The sequence below is a fragment of the Echinops telfairi genome, unplaced genomic scaffold, assembly GCF_000313985.2.
Source record: "Echinops telfairi isolate 266 unplaced genomic scaffold, ASM31398v2 ScPeMD7_6;HRSCAF=24_0, whole genome shotgun sequence".
Classification (NCBI taxonomy): Eukaryota; Metazoa; Chordata; class Mammalia; order Afrosoricida; family Tenrecidae; genus Echinops; species Echinops telfairi.
In genome coordinates this window covers 7,934,912-7,950,311 of record NW_022103902.1, presented here as the reverse complement: position 1 = coordinate 7,950,311, position 15,400 = coordinate 7,934,912, and the positions used below count along the sequence as shown (strand labels likewise).

Sequence of the window (15,400 nt, the reverse complement as noted above, 5' to 3'; positions counted from 1 at the left end):
ACACAAAAATTCACCAGCATAATTACTTGCACCTTAATGTAATTTCAGAACCATCTAGTAAATAAAAGGGGAACACTAAGTATCATTTATAACTAGAGAGCAATTATATAATAAATGTTAAAATAGCTGAACCTTCTACACCTTGTAGTAGAAATGAGGCAACATTTCATATATACAAAGGACGTGATGAGGTGGAACATCCAATTATGGTTTCCACTCCTAGCAGTGTGCAGGGGGCCACCTTAGCAGATTGTATTACAGCACCACTAGGGCAAATATTGTGAACCTGATTAAGTAATTAGTAAGGGATTTCCTGTATGAAAATAATTCTTCCTCTTAAAAGTGGCCACCTATTGGGTTTGTAAATTAGCAGCATTTAAGAAAAGGCAAACAATATACTAGTGGCAGGCTGCATGTTATCCAAAAACAAACTCAAGTGTTTAATTATAGGAAGCTAATGCAGCTTGCTATGAGGTTTGAGATAATTGTTTATTTTACTATGTAAGCAGTACTAGGAAGGAATATGGGGGTGCTTAATGGAAAATTTTACTGTTAATTACTGTTATGCTAGTGGAAATCTATCGAAACATTTAAAATCATGTAGGTTACTGTAATTGATTTTGAATTTTCTGGATGCTTTAAAGAGTTAAAACCAGGTCCTTAACAACAGTCAATTCCTGTAACCTTATGTCATCATTGAGTAGTAGTAGTTAAGGGTTGGACCACTAACTGCAGGGTCAGTACTTTGAAGCCACCAGATGCTCCTCTGGAGAAAAATGAGGCTTTCTACTCCCGTGAAGAGTCATCATCTCGGAAACATGTCGGGCAGTGCTACCCTGCCCTATAGGGTCACGATGAGTCAGAATTGACTCGATGGCAGTGAGTTTGGTTTTACGTGCATTTTGGTGGTGGGGTGGGTTGTGTCGGGCTACTAACTGCAAGGTCAGCAGTGTGAAACCACCAGTGTCGGGTTTAAGAAAGATAAGGCTGCTTTCTCCTCCTCCTGTACAGTCTCAGTCTCTGAAACTCACAGGGGCAGTTTCCCTGTTCTACAGAGTTGCTATGAAGAGGAACTGACTAGCTGGCAGTAAGCTTAGAGCGTGGCTCGTGCCATCGTTAGTGAACTACATTGGAACCTAGACTAATCACTTATTTTGTGTTCAAATTTTCCTGAATGTTTAAAAAGAAATGTTTATGCTCCATGTTACTTTATTAAACAACTCAATTAAACCACTGCAACTGAAAGCACTATTTTATCCACATACTGAGATGTTCTAGTAAAATGTAGCATTTAAAACTCAGTATTTTTGTGCCCTGCTGGTTCATTTCTTCACAACCTTACCCCAAATGTTTGGATGATGACAGAGATTTTACAAATTGGGTTGTAATACTGAAGAAATAACGTTGTTAGTCCTCTCGTCCTTTCGAGTTTAACTTCAATGACATTCCTTCATGTTTCCCTTACTCAGCATTACATCTACTACAAGATACATCTAACTATACAATGATCTCTCATTAAGTTCTTAGTAATTTAGAGATAAAATCAGTTTGCCATTTTCAAGTTAATGCACATGAATACCCTTCCTGCACACAATGCGCCTCAACCAGCCTTCCCATGCAACGTTCACACGCACACACACATCACCACACTACTGTTCCACTGCCACTCACTCACTGGTTCTAAATCCTCACCCTGCAATACGCACAGTCAAAGCAAAGCAAAGCAATCTATCGCTTGATAGCTGTGTGTACTACAAAAGCAAGGAAAAACATGAGCGAGAGCTGGAAAGGATACAAACATCTGGCCAACGTCCTCATTCTACAAAACAGAAAAATAAGGAGGGAAAACACAAGCGTTCCAGAGGAGTTGACTTGTGGTGTGCCCGGACACCAGAACTAGATCAAAACTCCTTCCAATGATACAAGTCCAGTCACCTAAGACATCTTTGTGATGGCGTTCTTTGACAGCAGAACCAGGATCCCTGGAGACACTGAAAATAATTCACCAACAATTTCCTGAGGGCTATGGCAATGGGTGGAGATGGTAATTAATACTCATAGTCATCTAATCCCTTACATCTATCACTCAGAGAGTACTATCCAAATGAGAAACAAAAATGTCCTGATCACGCTGCTCCTGGCGTCCCCACCAGCAAATGCACCGTGGACGTGAAACGCAGGAATAGAAACAGAGAAGGGTCTTACGTTTTCACCTGACATCCGATTTGGGGCTCATTTACATATTGCTAGACATTCATCAGGTGCTCGATGTATACTGACTGGAGATTAGGGGGTTCGTTTCTCATAGCCACCATAATAGCTAGTCACTGAAACCTACCTCCTTGGCCATGTCTGTGTATTTCTGCTTTTCCTTTGGATCAAGAACAGCCCACCAATCAGCTAGTATCTTCGTAGCACCTCGGTTATCGAGCCTGGGGTGTTCCTGCCGTACGAGGGAGCGGTGGCGCTTGCAGAACAAGAGGAATGCATTCATTGGTCTCCGGGCTCGCTGTTCTGGTGATTCAGCGTCTTCAGCCTCACCAACATCTTGTTCTAGGCCATCGGCCCCGAGAAGTTGAACCTATTACCAACCAAAACAAGAGTCACATGCTTTACGTGTCTTGGAAATTTAGTTTGTACTTTAATAATATTCTTGGCTTATAAATTGTTTCCCCTGCCCTCAGCTCAAGTTTAACAAGCTTACCAATATATATAATTTTTTTTCAACCACTAAGGATGATTAGTAACTCATGATTTATCCTTCTGCTTAGTTTCTATAGCAATATATGCATATTTTATTACAGCATATATTTCATTGTCTTATAATGGTTTACAGTTTTAAAATTTCTTCTTAAACAATGAACTCTTTTGAGGATAAAAGTTCTCTTATTTACTCTCCCCCCATAGTGCCTAATCGCAGTGTCTGGCATAGCATTAAGACTAATTGAGGTATGAACAAATAAACCCAGTCTGTAGGACATGGACTTTCAAAATTAACAACTGATAAAAAATCTATTAGTTCTTCATGCCTCCTATTCAGAAGTATTTTTCTATAGTAATCATATGAAAATAGACTATGAAAAAACTAATCTAAACTTCTGTTTATGTACACACCAAAAGTGGAGCTCCTACTGTAAAATTAAAAACATATAGTTAAAATAATTTTTGAAAGAAAAATTATACAGTATTCTAAAATTTTGAAGCTTATAACTATTAAACTGCCTTGTCTAGGGAATTGCTAGGTGATCAGAATAAAGTCACTAAGCTCAGGCTGTTCAAAATTCGCTTTGAAATTTCCCTTTTCCTAAACACTCATTCAATCAGTTGTCAGAGTCTGTGGACTCCTCAAAGTCATGCTCTGTGCATCTCATCTGCCTAGTTCTCACTGCCACTGCCTGAGTACCAGCCTGGCACAGCCTTCCTGCTTTTAAACTTCTCTACAACGCTTCCTGTATGTGGCAGTCAGCATAAAGTCCTAAGTAAATCTCAGACCATAGAATCTCAGAACATTTTAGACTGTTAAACATTTTCTATGTGATTTTTATGATGCTTCTTGGGAACAATGCAAACCATGATCAGAAATCCAGAATGCTTACTGAAATTAGTTCTTTAATGTCTAGTTTCATAGACCAAATCAAGAGAAGGCTGGAGGCAGTTGTTAGTTTACAGCATAGAGTAAGGCAGTGATTCACATACTAGAATGAAAACTGACAGGCTTCTTAAAACACAGCTTACTGTGCCCCATCCCAGAGTTTCTGATCCAATAGATCTGACTGGGCCTGGAGAACCTGCAATTTTAAGAAATTTGTGATTTTTTTATAAGGTGATGTGAATGCTGCTTTGAAAATCAATTTTGAAAATCACTTTTAGAGAGCAACTATGTTCTTTTATACAATGTTTATTGGAACAACTGGTTTAACACATACTCTGGAGCAAATCACTAACTTAATCCAATATTGCATGTTAAAAAGCCTTTTAGGTTTAAATAAGTATTATGAATGTACTTAATTAACCATCAATTATTTTCACAAGCAAGCAGTACAGAAAAGTCTTGAATTCTTAGCTATCTGGTTTGGAAATATATTAAAGATTACTGGAAGTGAAGACTATGTATTTATTTTCTGCATCATGTATACAATCATTAATGATTTGCATTTTCAAGAGATACTACATTAGCTTTCTGAAACTGACTCAGAAGTGGAAAAGGAAGTATCAGAAATAGATGCAGTTTGCAGAATTAGTGACATTTTTCCTTTTAAAAAGAGTCATTCATGGCATTCAGTTACTGATTTGTAAAAGTTGAGTTAAGGGGTGGGATCAAGAGATAAATAAGATTATGACTGAAGGAGTTGCTGTTTCAGAAAAGGAGAAGGGTATGCTAATAAACAAACTAAACTGCAGTATCATAATTGCCACAAGGAACTAGTGAAAAAAATGATGAGGGGAGGAAAGAGAAACAGGAAGTCTCTCTACAGAAGGGGTTACTGCCCGAGTTTAATTTTGAAAGATAGATCAGAACAAGCCAATAGTCAATAGAGTTGGGAATTTGTAGGGATTAAGGCTCAGTGTTTTATTTGAACAATCACATCTAGTCCAATAGTACATGAAATGTGAAGATGGAATGTGGGAAATGACTTTGTAGAAGAAGGTTAAGAACCATCTCATGAAGCATGTGCTTTCTCAAAACTAATGTACTTACCCTTGTAGAGCAATGGTCTCAAATTTAATGAACCAATTAAAAATGTTGGGAGGATTATATAGATGATTGACTTTTTATTCTGCTAAGCACTGACATTAATAAGTTTTAATAAAGAACCTGCCATCTAATATTATGATTACTGTATATACTCTTGTATAAGTCAAGTTTTTCAGCACATTTTTAATCTAGTTTTTGTGGTAAAATTAGGTGCCTCGGCTGATATTCAGGTCGGCTTATACTCAAGTGTATACGGTATTAATTCACCAGAGGTGAATAAGTAAATTCATGAATAAAGAACCAATTAGATAAACTGGCGAAACCAGGTATAAAGTGATTCTAGTTGTCCAGAAAAGGAATGAACAGGGCTGAATCAAGGTAAGGCTCGTGGGAAGGGAGAAGTAGGAAGAAAGACATTTATTTATGAGGCAGAACCTAAAGTGAGTGGTACTGAATTGGATGTGAAGTTTGGAAGAGGACGCTTGGGAGGCAGAATCCTTCCTAGAACGCATTAGACTTTTTCTTAATAAGAGGAATTGAATATGGTGAAGACTGAAAAGATAAGTGGACAAGACAAATGTAATGTGAGTCTGAAGAATATTGGAATCCCTCTGTTGGTCCAGATAGGAACTGGAAACAGAGAATCCAGGACGGATGACCCCTTCAGGGCTAGTGTGAGCGTGGCAATACCTGGAAGGTGGAGGGAAGGTGGGGTGGAAAGGGGGAACCTATTACAAGAATCTGTGTATAACCTCCTTCCTGGGGGATGGACAACAGAGAAGTGGGCAAGGGGACATGTCAGAGAGTGTAAGATATGACAAAATAATAATAATTTATAAATTATCAAGGGTTCATGAGGGAGGGGGGAGCGGGTAGGGGAGGAGGGGAAGAAATGAGGAGCTGATATCAAGGGCTTAAGTGGAAGCAAAAGTTAAAAAAAAAAAAAAAGAAAGCAAATGTTTTGGGAATGATGATGGCAACAAATGTACAAATGTGCTTGACTAAAGGGATGGATAGATGGATTGTGATAAGAGTTGTACGAGCCCCCAAAAAAATGATTAATAAAAAAATTCTTGAGGTCCAGTCATGCAAGGGCTCCTACTTTGTTCTTCTTTTGGAAGAGTTCTGGTTTATCCTGGGCTCAGTTGGGAATTCATGTTCCATTTCCTTAAAGTTTGAAGTAGGGATTTCGATTGGAATTATATTGTATGTACAGATTGCTTTAGGTAATATTGATATTTTCACTATATTTTCTTCATCCGTGAATATGGAATATTCTTCTATTTGTATGGGTCTCTTTTGGTTTCTTTTAATATGAGTCTGTAGTTTTCTTTGTACAACTCTTTTGTTTCTTTGATTAGGTTTATTCCTAACTATTTCACCTCTTCTGTGGCTATTGTAAATGGTATTATTTTCTTGATGTCTTACTGGAGTTCTTTTCATTGGTTATACAGGAATCCGACTGCTTTCTGTTTTTTAATGCTATGTCTTGCTACTTTGCAAAATTCCTCGATTATTTCCAACAATATTTTTGTGATGTTTTTAGGGTTCAGTATAAAATCATGCCATCGGCAAATAGTGAGAATTTCACTTCTTTGCTCAATTGTATTCCCTTGTATTTCTTTCTGTTGTCTAATGGTTCTGGCTAAGATTTCTAGCCAATGTTGGATAAGAATGGTGACCAAGGGCAGCCAGTCCTAGTTTCTCTTCTCAGTTGAAATGTTTTCAGGGTTTGACAGTTAAGTGTGATGTTGGTCTTTTATTTATTTTTTAATATGGCCTTTATTATGTTGAGGAGTTTACCTTCTATTCCTATTTTATTGAGTGTTTTTATTAGAAATGGTGTTAAATATTGTCAAATGCCATTTCTGCATCCATTGATATGATCATGTGATTCTTATTCTTTGTCTTATGTGGTATATTATATTGCTTTTTGAGTGTTGAACCATCTTTGCATACCTGCTAGGAATCCCACTTGGTCTTGGTGCAATTTTTTTATATGTTTTGTGATTCTATTGGCCAGAATTTATTTTAATGATTATTATAATGTTCTTTATTTATTTATTTTTAAAATCATTTTATTGGGGGCTCATACAATCCTTATCACAAGCCATACATACATTCATTGTGTCGAGCACATTTGTACATTTGTTGCCATCATCATTCTCAAAACATTTGCCTTCTACTTGAGCCCTTAATATCAGCCCCTCATTTTTCCCCTTTGCCCCCCTCCCCACTCCCTCATGAACCCTTAATAATTCATAAATTATTATTATTTTGTCATATCTTACACTGTTGGACATCTCCCCCTGCCCACTTCTATGCTGTTCATCGCCCAGGGAGGAGGCTATATGTAGATTCTTGTAATCGGTTCCCCCTTTCTACCACACATTCCCTCCACCTTCCAGGTAAAATTCCCCTTTGAAACCATTTGGTCCTGGCCTCTTCTTGGTTGGGAATTTCTTGATGACCTTCTTTGTTTCTTTTGTTATGGCTCTGGTTCGGGTTTTCTATTTCCATCTGCGTTAATTTGGGTAGATGACGCACTTTTAGCTATTTATCCATTTCTTTTAGGTTAGCCAACTTGTTAGAGTACAGCTTTTCGTAGACATGTGTGATTATTCTTTGTATTTCATCTGAATCTGTTGTGATGCTGCCTTTTTCATATCTAATTCTAGATATTTGTACCTTCCCTTTCCTTTCTAAAGTTTGCCAGCAGTTTGTCAATTTTGTTGATCCTTTCAAAGAATCAACTTCTTGTCTTGCTGATTTTTTTCATTGTTTTACTGTTTTCCAGTTTATTTATTTTTGCTAGAATTTTTATGATTTCTTTTCTTCAGTTGTTGGAGGATGTATGCTGTTGCCCTTTTTCTAGTTGCTTTAAGAAACTTCTACTTTACTTGATTGGGAGGTTCATATAAGAATGGCCAATAATTAGAATTAAATGTTTGCTAGGTAGTATAGAGGATTTAAATTGTACTGTCATTTAAAACCATACATTTCCGACCATGCAGGTTCAGCGTCTAGTACAGTTGTGAACATACAAAGAGACTCTCACATTCTGTCATAAATAGGGGACGTACCTTATCAATATCCTCCTCTTCGTCTTCGTCTTCCTCCTCCTCTGAAAAATCAAGAAGCTTCTTTGCTAGCAATGGATGCCACTGAAGACACTTGCGCTTGGGTCGCTTTCCAGACTCTTCCCCTTCTGCTGAACGCTCTTTACTCCTAGTACTGCCTTTCATTACTGTGACCTGTGGTGAGAAATGAGGAAAAGAAAGAAATCGGAGGAAACGTGATTAAAATCCGTTTATTTAGCTCCCTTCAGACATTTACTGGATTCCGTGAGAATCTTAAGTACATACTCAAACATTCATTTTAAAGGGATAAGTGAAGCTAATAAAATCTTCCTTTTATGAAATCTACTTCTTTCCACTTTGTAACTTCAGAATTTAAAACCAAAATAAAGTTTTAGGGCGATTACAAGTTATCTTCATCTGCTCATATTTTCTCAGGGAAGTATTTCTCAAGTTTTCCACCAGAAAAGCATGAAAAATTCTGCCAAAAGGTGCAAGTGCTGACTGAGGTAGTTCTCATATATAAAGTGGGAGACAGTCCTCTTCTACCATAATAGCTTACATTAGTGTTGCATTCTACACTCCGCTAGCTCTATGCTCATAATATTATTGAAATTAATGTAAGAATCAATGTTTGGGATTTAAAATACAACAATTTCTCAAGAAGACCAACACATTTTGTTTTTGTTCTTTGACATTATTTTTAAGTCAACTGTGTATCCTGCAAAGACTCATTGCAAGGAAACATTAGAAGTTACTTGGGGGCGTGAGCACCCTCTGGGACTCTCTGTGACACAAAGACTCACAAACACCTCTGTGTCTCTCCACTGCATATGCATAACAATCTGGTAGAATAATTTACTCTCTGAAATTCTCTCTCTCCTCCCAGTGGGTGACGAGGGAACCCTGGTGATTCTGTGGGTCAGGTTTGGGGCTGCTAATTGGTGGTTGAAACCCACCAGTAGCTCCTCAGGAGAAAGTTAAAGCTGTCTTCTCTCCACAACTTAGTCTTGGAAACCCTATACTGTATACCGTTATGATGAATTAGAATTGGTATTTTCCCATGACAAAATCTTTTAGAAGCCCCAAATTCTAAAGCACTTTTAATTATTTTTTTTAAGTGTGTTCTTTCTGACAATAAAAACGCATTTTCACATTATAAAATTGCAAACAGTCTAGAAGGTTATAAACTAAAAAGAGGCTTGCCTCCTATCACTCCCAGCCCACAGCACAGAGGTACCAAAAATATCGGTTTCTTGTATATTATTTCACAACTTTTCTTCTGACTTGTTTCTCATCCATTCATTCAAAGCATTATTAATATATAAATCATGCTTTATACACATCCATATCAAAATTCAAATAGTACAATTAAATGCCACCAATTTCAATGAGGCGTGAATACTGGTGCAACTGCAAGCACAAGCATGGTTGCTGAAATCACCGAGTAATGTTTGTGTGCACTGTTCCACTGCCTGCAAACTGAGAGAATTAACATTCTAATACCATGTTGCTAAAATTGAGGTCTGTGAACATCTATTTTCAAGAATCATCTAATCCCCAAGTCTTTGAAACAATATTCCTTAACCCTATAATGCCAAGCGTAATGTTTTCATAACATTTAATTAAATGTATATATTAATATATATATTGATAACTATGAAAGTAAGGAATAGCATCAAAAATTTTCCCCTGAAATTAAAAACTCAGGTGTTCTAGGGTTAAACATAATGACCTATCTATCTCATTTGTTTCTGTATTTTCATTCATTCTTAGGTCTACCCTACTCCTAAATTTAAACACACAAACAAACAAACAAACAAACAAACAAACAAATATTCAGATGTCCCCCTGACATTAGTATGTTTAAATTTTTAAAATTAAATATTTTGTCAATCTAGACTCCCTTCTGATAAAAGGAGTAATGTAGGGATCTGACATAGTCTTTCTTTAGCAAATAACTATCCAACTGGACCACATATACCATTTACTAAATATCCCAAACTTTCTCTATTTGCTTTGAAAGGCCACCTTATCCTGTGCTAAATTATCATAAATGCATGAGCCTACTTCTGGATTCTGTTTTGCTAATAATATTTCCTCTTAAAGAACGTTCATGTGTAGGAATTATATCATTCTATATCTCTTATAATAAAGTGGCTTCAAAAAGTTTACAGAAAAAAATAGAAGTAAAAAGGAATGGAATTTTTCCTGTCATTTTTTGAAGCCCCCTTGTACAAGCATATCAGTAAATATAGCTCTTAAAATATTTTTAAGTTGCATATACCTTTGTTTTCCCCTCTATATTCCTTGGATCATTTGCATTTATAAATAATTATAATTTTAAAAAATGAATATACGAATATATTCAATCATTTTACTATTGATGGACATTTGGAATACTTTTTATACAACAATTAAAAGCAACATATTAAAGTATTCCTTTGATAAAAATCAATGTACTAAAAGTCATATCAAAGAAAAAAAGAGGGAGGAAAAACACAAACAAATACATGTTCTTGCAGTCTTTTTAAAAAGTACTTCTGGTAAATATCTAAAGCAATTACTTGACTCATGTGCCTGTCGCCTCAAGAGTACATGAAGTTTCTGAAAACTCTAAATGGAAACTCTACATGGAAATAGGTATCTGGTGCGCTCTCAATAAAAGTACAAAAATTTCTTGTGAACTGAGACTGTTTAATAATTCTCGTTCCATCTACAAACAAACTTGGCAGAGGCAACTCAATTTTCAAAAATATCGATGCTATGTAAGCAGAGAAAGGGGGGAATATTGTTTTCATGGCTTATTAATCACTTCAGGGTGAATTCCTTGAATGGTAATTAAATCCATATTGGAGGTCTAATATTTTGTGGTAACATAGTTTCTAAATAGTAAAAGAAATCCATGGGAAACTCTAAATCAGGCAGCTGTTATTAACGAGTCAGGAGAAGTAATTGCCAGTATCCAGAAGAAAATATATCATTCAGTCCCGTGGCTACAAATCTTCACAAAAAACTTCACACACACACACACAAAAAAGAAAGATGACAGCCTCATCTTTTTCACATGGAGCAGCTGATGGGTTTGAACCAGCAACCTTGCGATTAGCAGTCCAATGCTTATCCTAACAGTGCCACTAGGTTTTCATATAATTGCTGTTTATGCTGTTAAAAAATGGTAGTTACACTGAAAGAGTTAGTGGTCTTGCAAAATTCTATCACGTGATCTCCAGCAAACTGGATTATCACTGTGGTTATATTTTCCAACTACTAATCCTTCTTGTAGGAGTCCTGCTGATGTAGTGGTTACACATTGGGCTGCAACTTGAACGGTTGGCAGTCAAACCCACGAGCCTCCTGAGGGAGAGAGACAAGGTCAGCTAACCCTGCACAGAGTTACGGTCTTGGAAACTCCTAGGGTCGCTCTGAAGCAGAACAGACTCAATGGCAGTGAGTGAGTGTTTTGAATCCTGTTTCCTTCTCAACTTTCACGTTCCAATCACTCATACTTATTAATGCATTTTGATTGCATATTTAATCTGACTGCAGAAATTAGTGTTAAAAACTTCAATCTATTTTTGGCATTAGTGGTTGGTTTGTAAATATGAATAATAATTGTACTAACTCGTCTTCCCTGAAGACGCGCAAACATGGTTCTATCACTGAAAGAGTTGAAATGCTATCGGATGGATCTGAAATAGTCTTGCAGATGAAGACAGATGGGAAGGTGAATCTGGCAATCTACTTCTGAAAAGAAAGGGGGGGGGGGAGCCGGTAAAATTTCTGCTAACAGCAGCATAACAGTATTTGATAAAGTACCGGAAGATGAATCCCTTAGCTTGGAGGAGATGTAAAAGACCACTGGGGAGGAGCTGACTTCAGTGAAAGGGTTGAGGTAAAGTTTTTGGACCCTTCATTTGCCAATATGACACAACTCAACATCTGCAAACAACTGCAAACATCCTTTAAAGATGGTAAAGTGGAAGGTACTGGAAGCCATCAAAAATGAAATGAAAACACTTGAAGATCAATATCCTAGGCATCAGTGAGTGGAATAGACTGGTATTGGCCATTTTGAATTTCATAATCACATGGTCCTTAGGAAATCCCAGGCCTGTCATGGGTTATACTTTGGGTGCTAACTGCAAGGTCAACAGTTCAAATCCATCAGCTGCCCCATGGGCTGTCTACTCCTAAAAGACATAGACGTCCCAGAAACCCAGGGGCAGTTCTACTCTGTCCTGTAGGGTCACTGAGTTGAAATCAAGTAGATGGCAGTAAGTTGAACTGAGGCTATTCTGGGAATGGCAAACTGAAAAGGAATGGCATTGTATTCATTGTCAAAAAGAACATTTCAAGAGCATCACAGAATAGCTAGAGCCAGGGAATTCAAATCTAAGCGAGTGATGTACTTGAAAAACTCAATGTCATCAAATAATGCTATTGAAATTGTCAAATAATGGAGGCTAAAGTGCCCTCTGCCAAATACTGAATATTCATTTGTCTTGTGCAAATAAACTAACCCGCATATACTCTTTTCTATACTGATGATTGACCTCAATGAAAGATTCATTATATTGGATTTCATTCTAAATCAACATGATAAATTAGGAAAGACTCCATTTAACTGTATTCTTCAAATTCAGTAAGTCATTCAAGAGGACCTATACTGAGGTTAAAGTCTTAAAAGAAATTCACAGAACAAAGATAAAATAAGTGTAAAAGGCAAATACAACATATAACAACAAACTCAACAAAAATAGACAATGAAGTCTGATAGAACTCATTTTGAATTTTGCCTCTCCCATGACTTGTTGAAAAGTTATTAATATGGTTGAACTTCCCACTAATGTTAAGACTGAATAAAAGCTCTACTGTGAGAACATGTCACACCCAGGCAGTGCCTGGCTCCTAGAATGTTCTCTCTCAATGTTTAGCTCACTCCTCCCCCTTCACTAGATTCTTTTAAAAACCGTTTTTAAAGGTAGCATCTGCCCCCTGAAACTCAGTTTGAAGATGCTGTTCAAAGAAGATGCCTCTCTTTTAAAAGTGGTCCATGTGCTTCCCAGACAGGGTTTTAAACCAGTTCATTCAGGTTAAACCCCTTGCTGAGAGTTAATATTTCCCTCCCAGATATACTGAATCAGGATCTGTATTTTAAAAAGATCTCCAGGCAAATAAGTATCACCTTGAAAGTCAAATTTTCAGCAGAGGGTAGAACCAGAATGAACTGTTCCCCGATGATATTATCTCCAACCTGGAAAAAGAAAAAAGAAATATTGAGCATTTTCCTTTCTTTGTCGGAGTGATATATAGTCGGAAATAGTACTTTGGCTAAGATCATAAATTTTGAGAACAGTATCCTCTCAGTCTTTCCATAGTTTAATCTGACAATTCAGGCAATCAGAGCCTTTCAATCTTTAAAATTCTGTGTGAGTTTAACTCTGTGTCACAAGGATATATTAGAATTTAAACTGTTTCCAGTATGTCCAGTTGAATCCTATACATGGACATTCAGACCAAATGATATGGGGACTTACAGGAAACCTATGAAATCTCACAGTTCGACAGGCTAAAAATTTTAATGACAAGTAAGGCTTCCCCTGGGTCCCACTTAGACAACAGGGCTTCGCAGCTTTCTCCACAGCGTGCAGAAAGGAGGCAAGGCCAATCCAAAGTGGTGGCACATGGGGCCAGCTCTAGAGTTCCCACATAAATGGACTGATCCAAACACTCTCTCCCTACTCTCAGTCTTTTATGGAATCCTATTGCCAGAGAAGTTGATAAACAGTAAAACTTTGAAGGCTTTACTCCTTTTTACCCTAAGTATCATGACCTCTACCCTTTGGATATTCTGAAACTTTACACTGAAATTCACCTCTCACTGTCTATCAAAGTTCTTCTCATCCTCCAAGCCCTAGGTCAACTATCCCTTGGTCCTTACAGCCTTCTGTAAAAACCCCAAGTCAAATCCATCACTCTGCTCTGAACTCTGACAATACTTGATAAAGCTAGGGCAAGTTTAACTGTGAAACATTCATTAACTCACTTAATCCTCCTAAGACTCATTGAGACAAGAACCCATTGGCTGAAACTGGGAGTGACTACTTGGTTAGGATGGCAGTCAGCAATCAGAGGAGGGGGAAATGGAACCAGGAAGCTTAACTGAAGAGGCTAAACTCTTATCCAGGAAAAGGAGCACGTGGATATGAATGCTCCTACAATCCATCACTTCTCTGAGCATTTCCCATGGGAACACCAAAAAGGTAGCACTGAGGGGCTGGAAAAGGAGGGCTTCTGGGGGCTCACCATAAAAAGGGCTAGCACATACTTCCCCTGATGCCAAGTGACAATTAAATTAGATGAACTATAAAGCTTTTCGAAGATAAAAGCCCTACATGTGCTAATCATTATTATTTATTGTAATTCTAATGACAATTGTAAACTGCAGGCACATTAAATGAAAAATATCTCATTCAGTAAAGTAATCCTCTCGTTTTAGAAGCAATTCAGTCACTCTATTCACACAAAGAGTGTCTTTAAAATGTGCTCCTTATTGAATAGCAGTCACTTTTCAAGTTGAAACTTTAACTCTGTCAAGATGTGGTCTATACGCTCTTCCTGAGTACTAACAGGGATGCACTATTCAAAGAAGGGTTTCCTTATACTGCGGTCCTGGTCTCCCCCTTACCACGGGGTGGAAGATGTGCTTTTAAGATCGCTGATGACTGCATCCCGTGACGGCTGGCCTGAGGACAACTTAACAAGGCTCTCCGCCTTGGGGAGACACAACAGCTAGCTGGAGAGGGACGATTGCAAAGGCAGGAAAGCTTGTGGCACAGAGAATTCAGCAAGAGGTTCAGAAATGTGCTCCACCCCATCCAAGCCACATTTATTTTCCTTTCATCTTACAGTGGTGTTTCCCTGCGTAATTAAAAAGTCATCAGGTTCTTATTCTTTAACAAGCCTAATACATAAGCGGGCTTCAAAAATCTTGTGGAAAATGGAATTAAATCACCTTTCAACGAACCTTTGAGAGTCACCTCCCCCCCCACCCCCATTACATGTTTACCTCTTTCTGTTTAAAAATTAACAAAGGTATTAATTATGAGCATTTATTACATAGACAGCACATAATTATCATACTGACAAGTAGTCAACTGTGTTGGGGGATTAAAATGTGCAACCTTACCTGGCCCCCCATAAGCCTCCTCTATTTTCCTGCTAGGCTGGGGTGGGTACCCTAGGCATGTTTCCACGCTGCCTTCTTTCTGCTCTCTCAAGCCTGTACATTGCACCCCACACCCTGTTCCTACTTTCAATGCAAGGCCTCTGTGAACTCCCACTTTGAAAACATTTTCTTCACTATAGTTTTTATGTTGGTCTTTTCCTTCCATAGCACCTTTTCTTGACCTCTGAAAACACTTGAAGGCTGTGCTGTTTATTGTTGCTTTTTGACACTTGACTATATAATTATTGTCAATTTACTGTAGTGCATGCTTTAGGGTTTCTTTGAGTGCCTTATACAATTTGGATCCCTGAAGGAACTGGAAGAAGAAACAAGTTTTGAAACTGGTAGGCATGGTAGGAAGTTGAGAGAGCAGTGACCTTGTTAACCTGGAGTAAA

General features: G+C 37.6%; 1 protein-coding gene across 8 annotated transcripts in view; it reads right to left on the bottom strand.

The window, feature by feature from the left end:
• Positions 1 to 15,400, bottom strand: part of BBX (BBX high mobility group box domain containing) — a 317,543-nt gene that overhangs the window by 117,842 nt on the left and 184,301 nt on the right. For 7 of the 8 annotated variants that reach the window (XM_045286176.1, XM_045286175.1, XM_045286179.1 and 4 more), the window contains 2 exons: positions 7,780 to 7,950; positions 2,339 to 2,581 (listed from right to left, as the gene is read on the bottom strand). In XM_045286176.1, coding sequence (XP_045142111.1) covers positions 2,339 to 2,581; positions 7,780 to 7,941 — 405 coding nt within the window. In that variant the 5' untranslated portion in view covers positions 7,942 to 7,950. Of the gene's footprint in view, positions 1 to 2,338; positions 2,582 to 7,779; positions 7,951 to 12,961; positions 13,025 to 15,400 lie in introns of those variants that run through there. The other variant, XM_004706386.2, reaches the window with a different exon arrangement.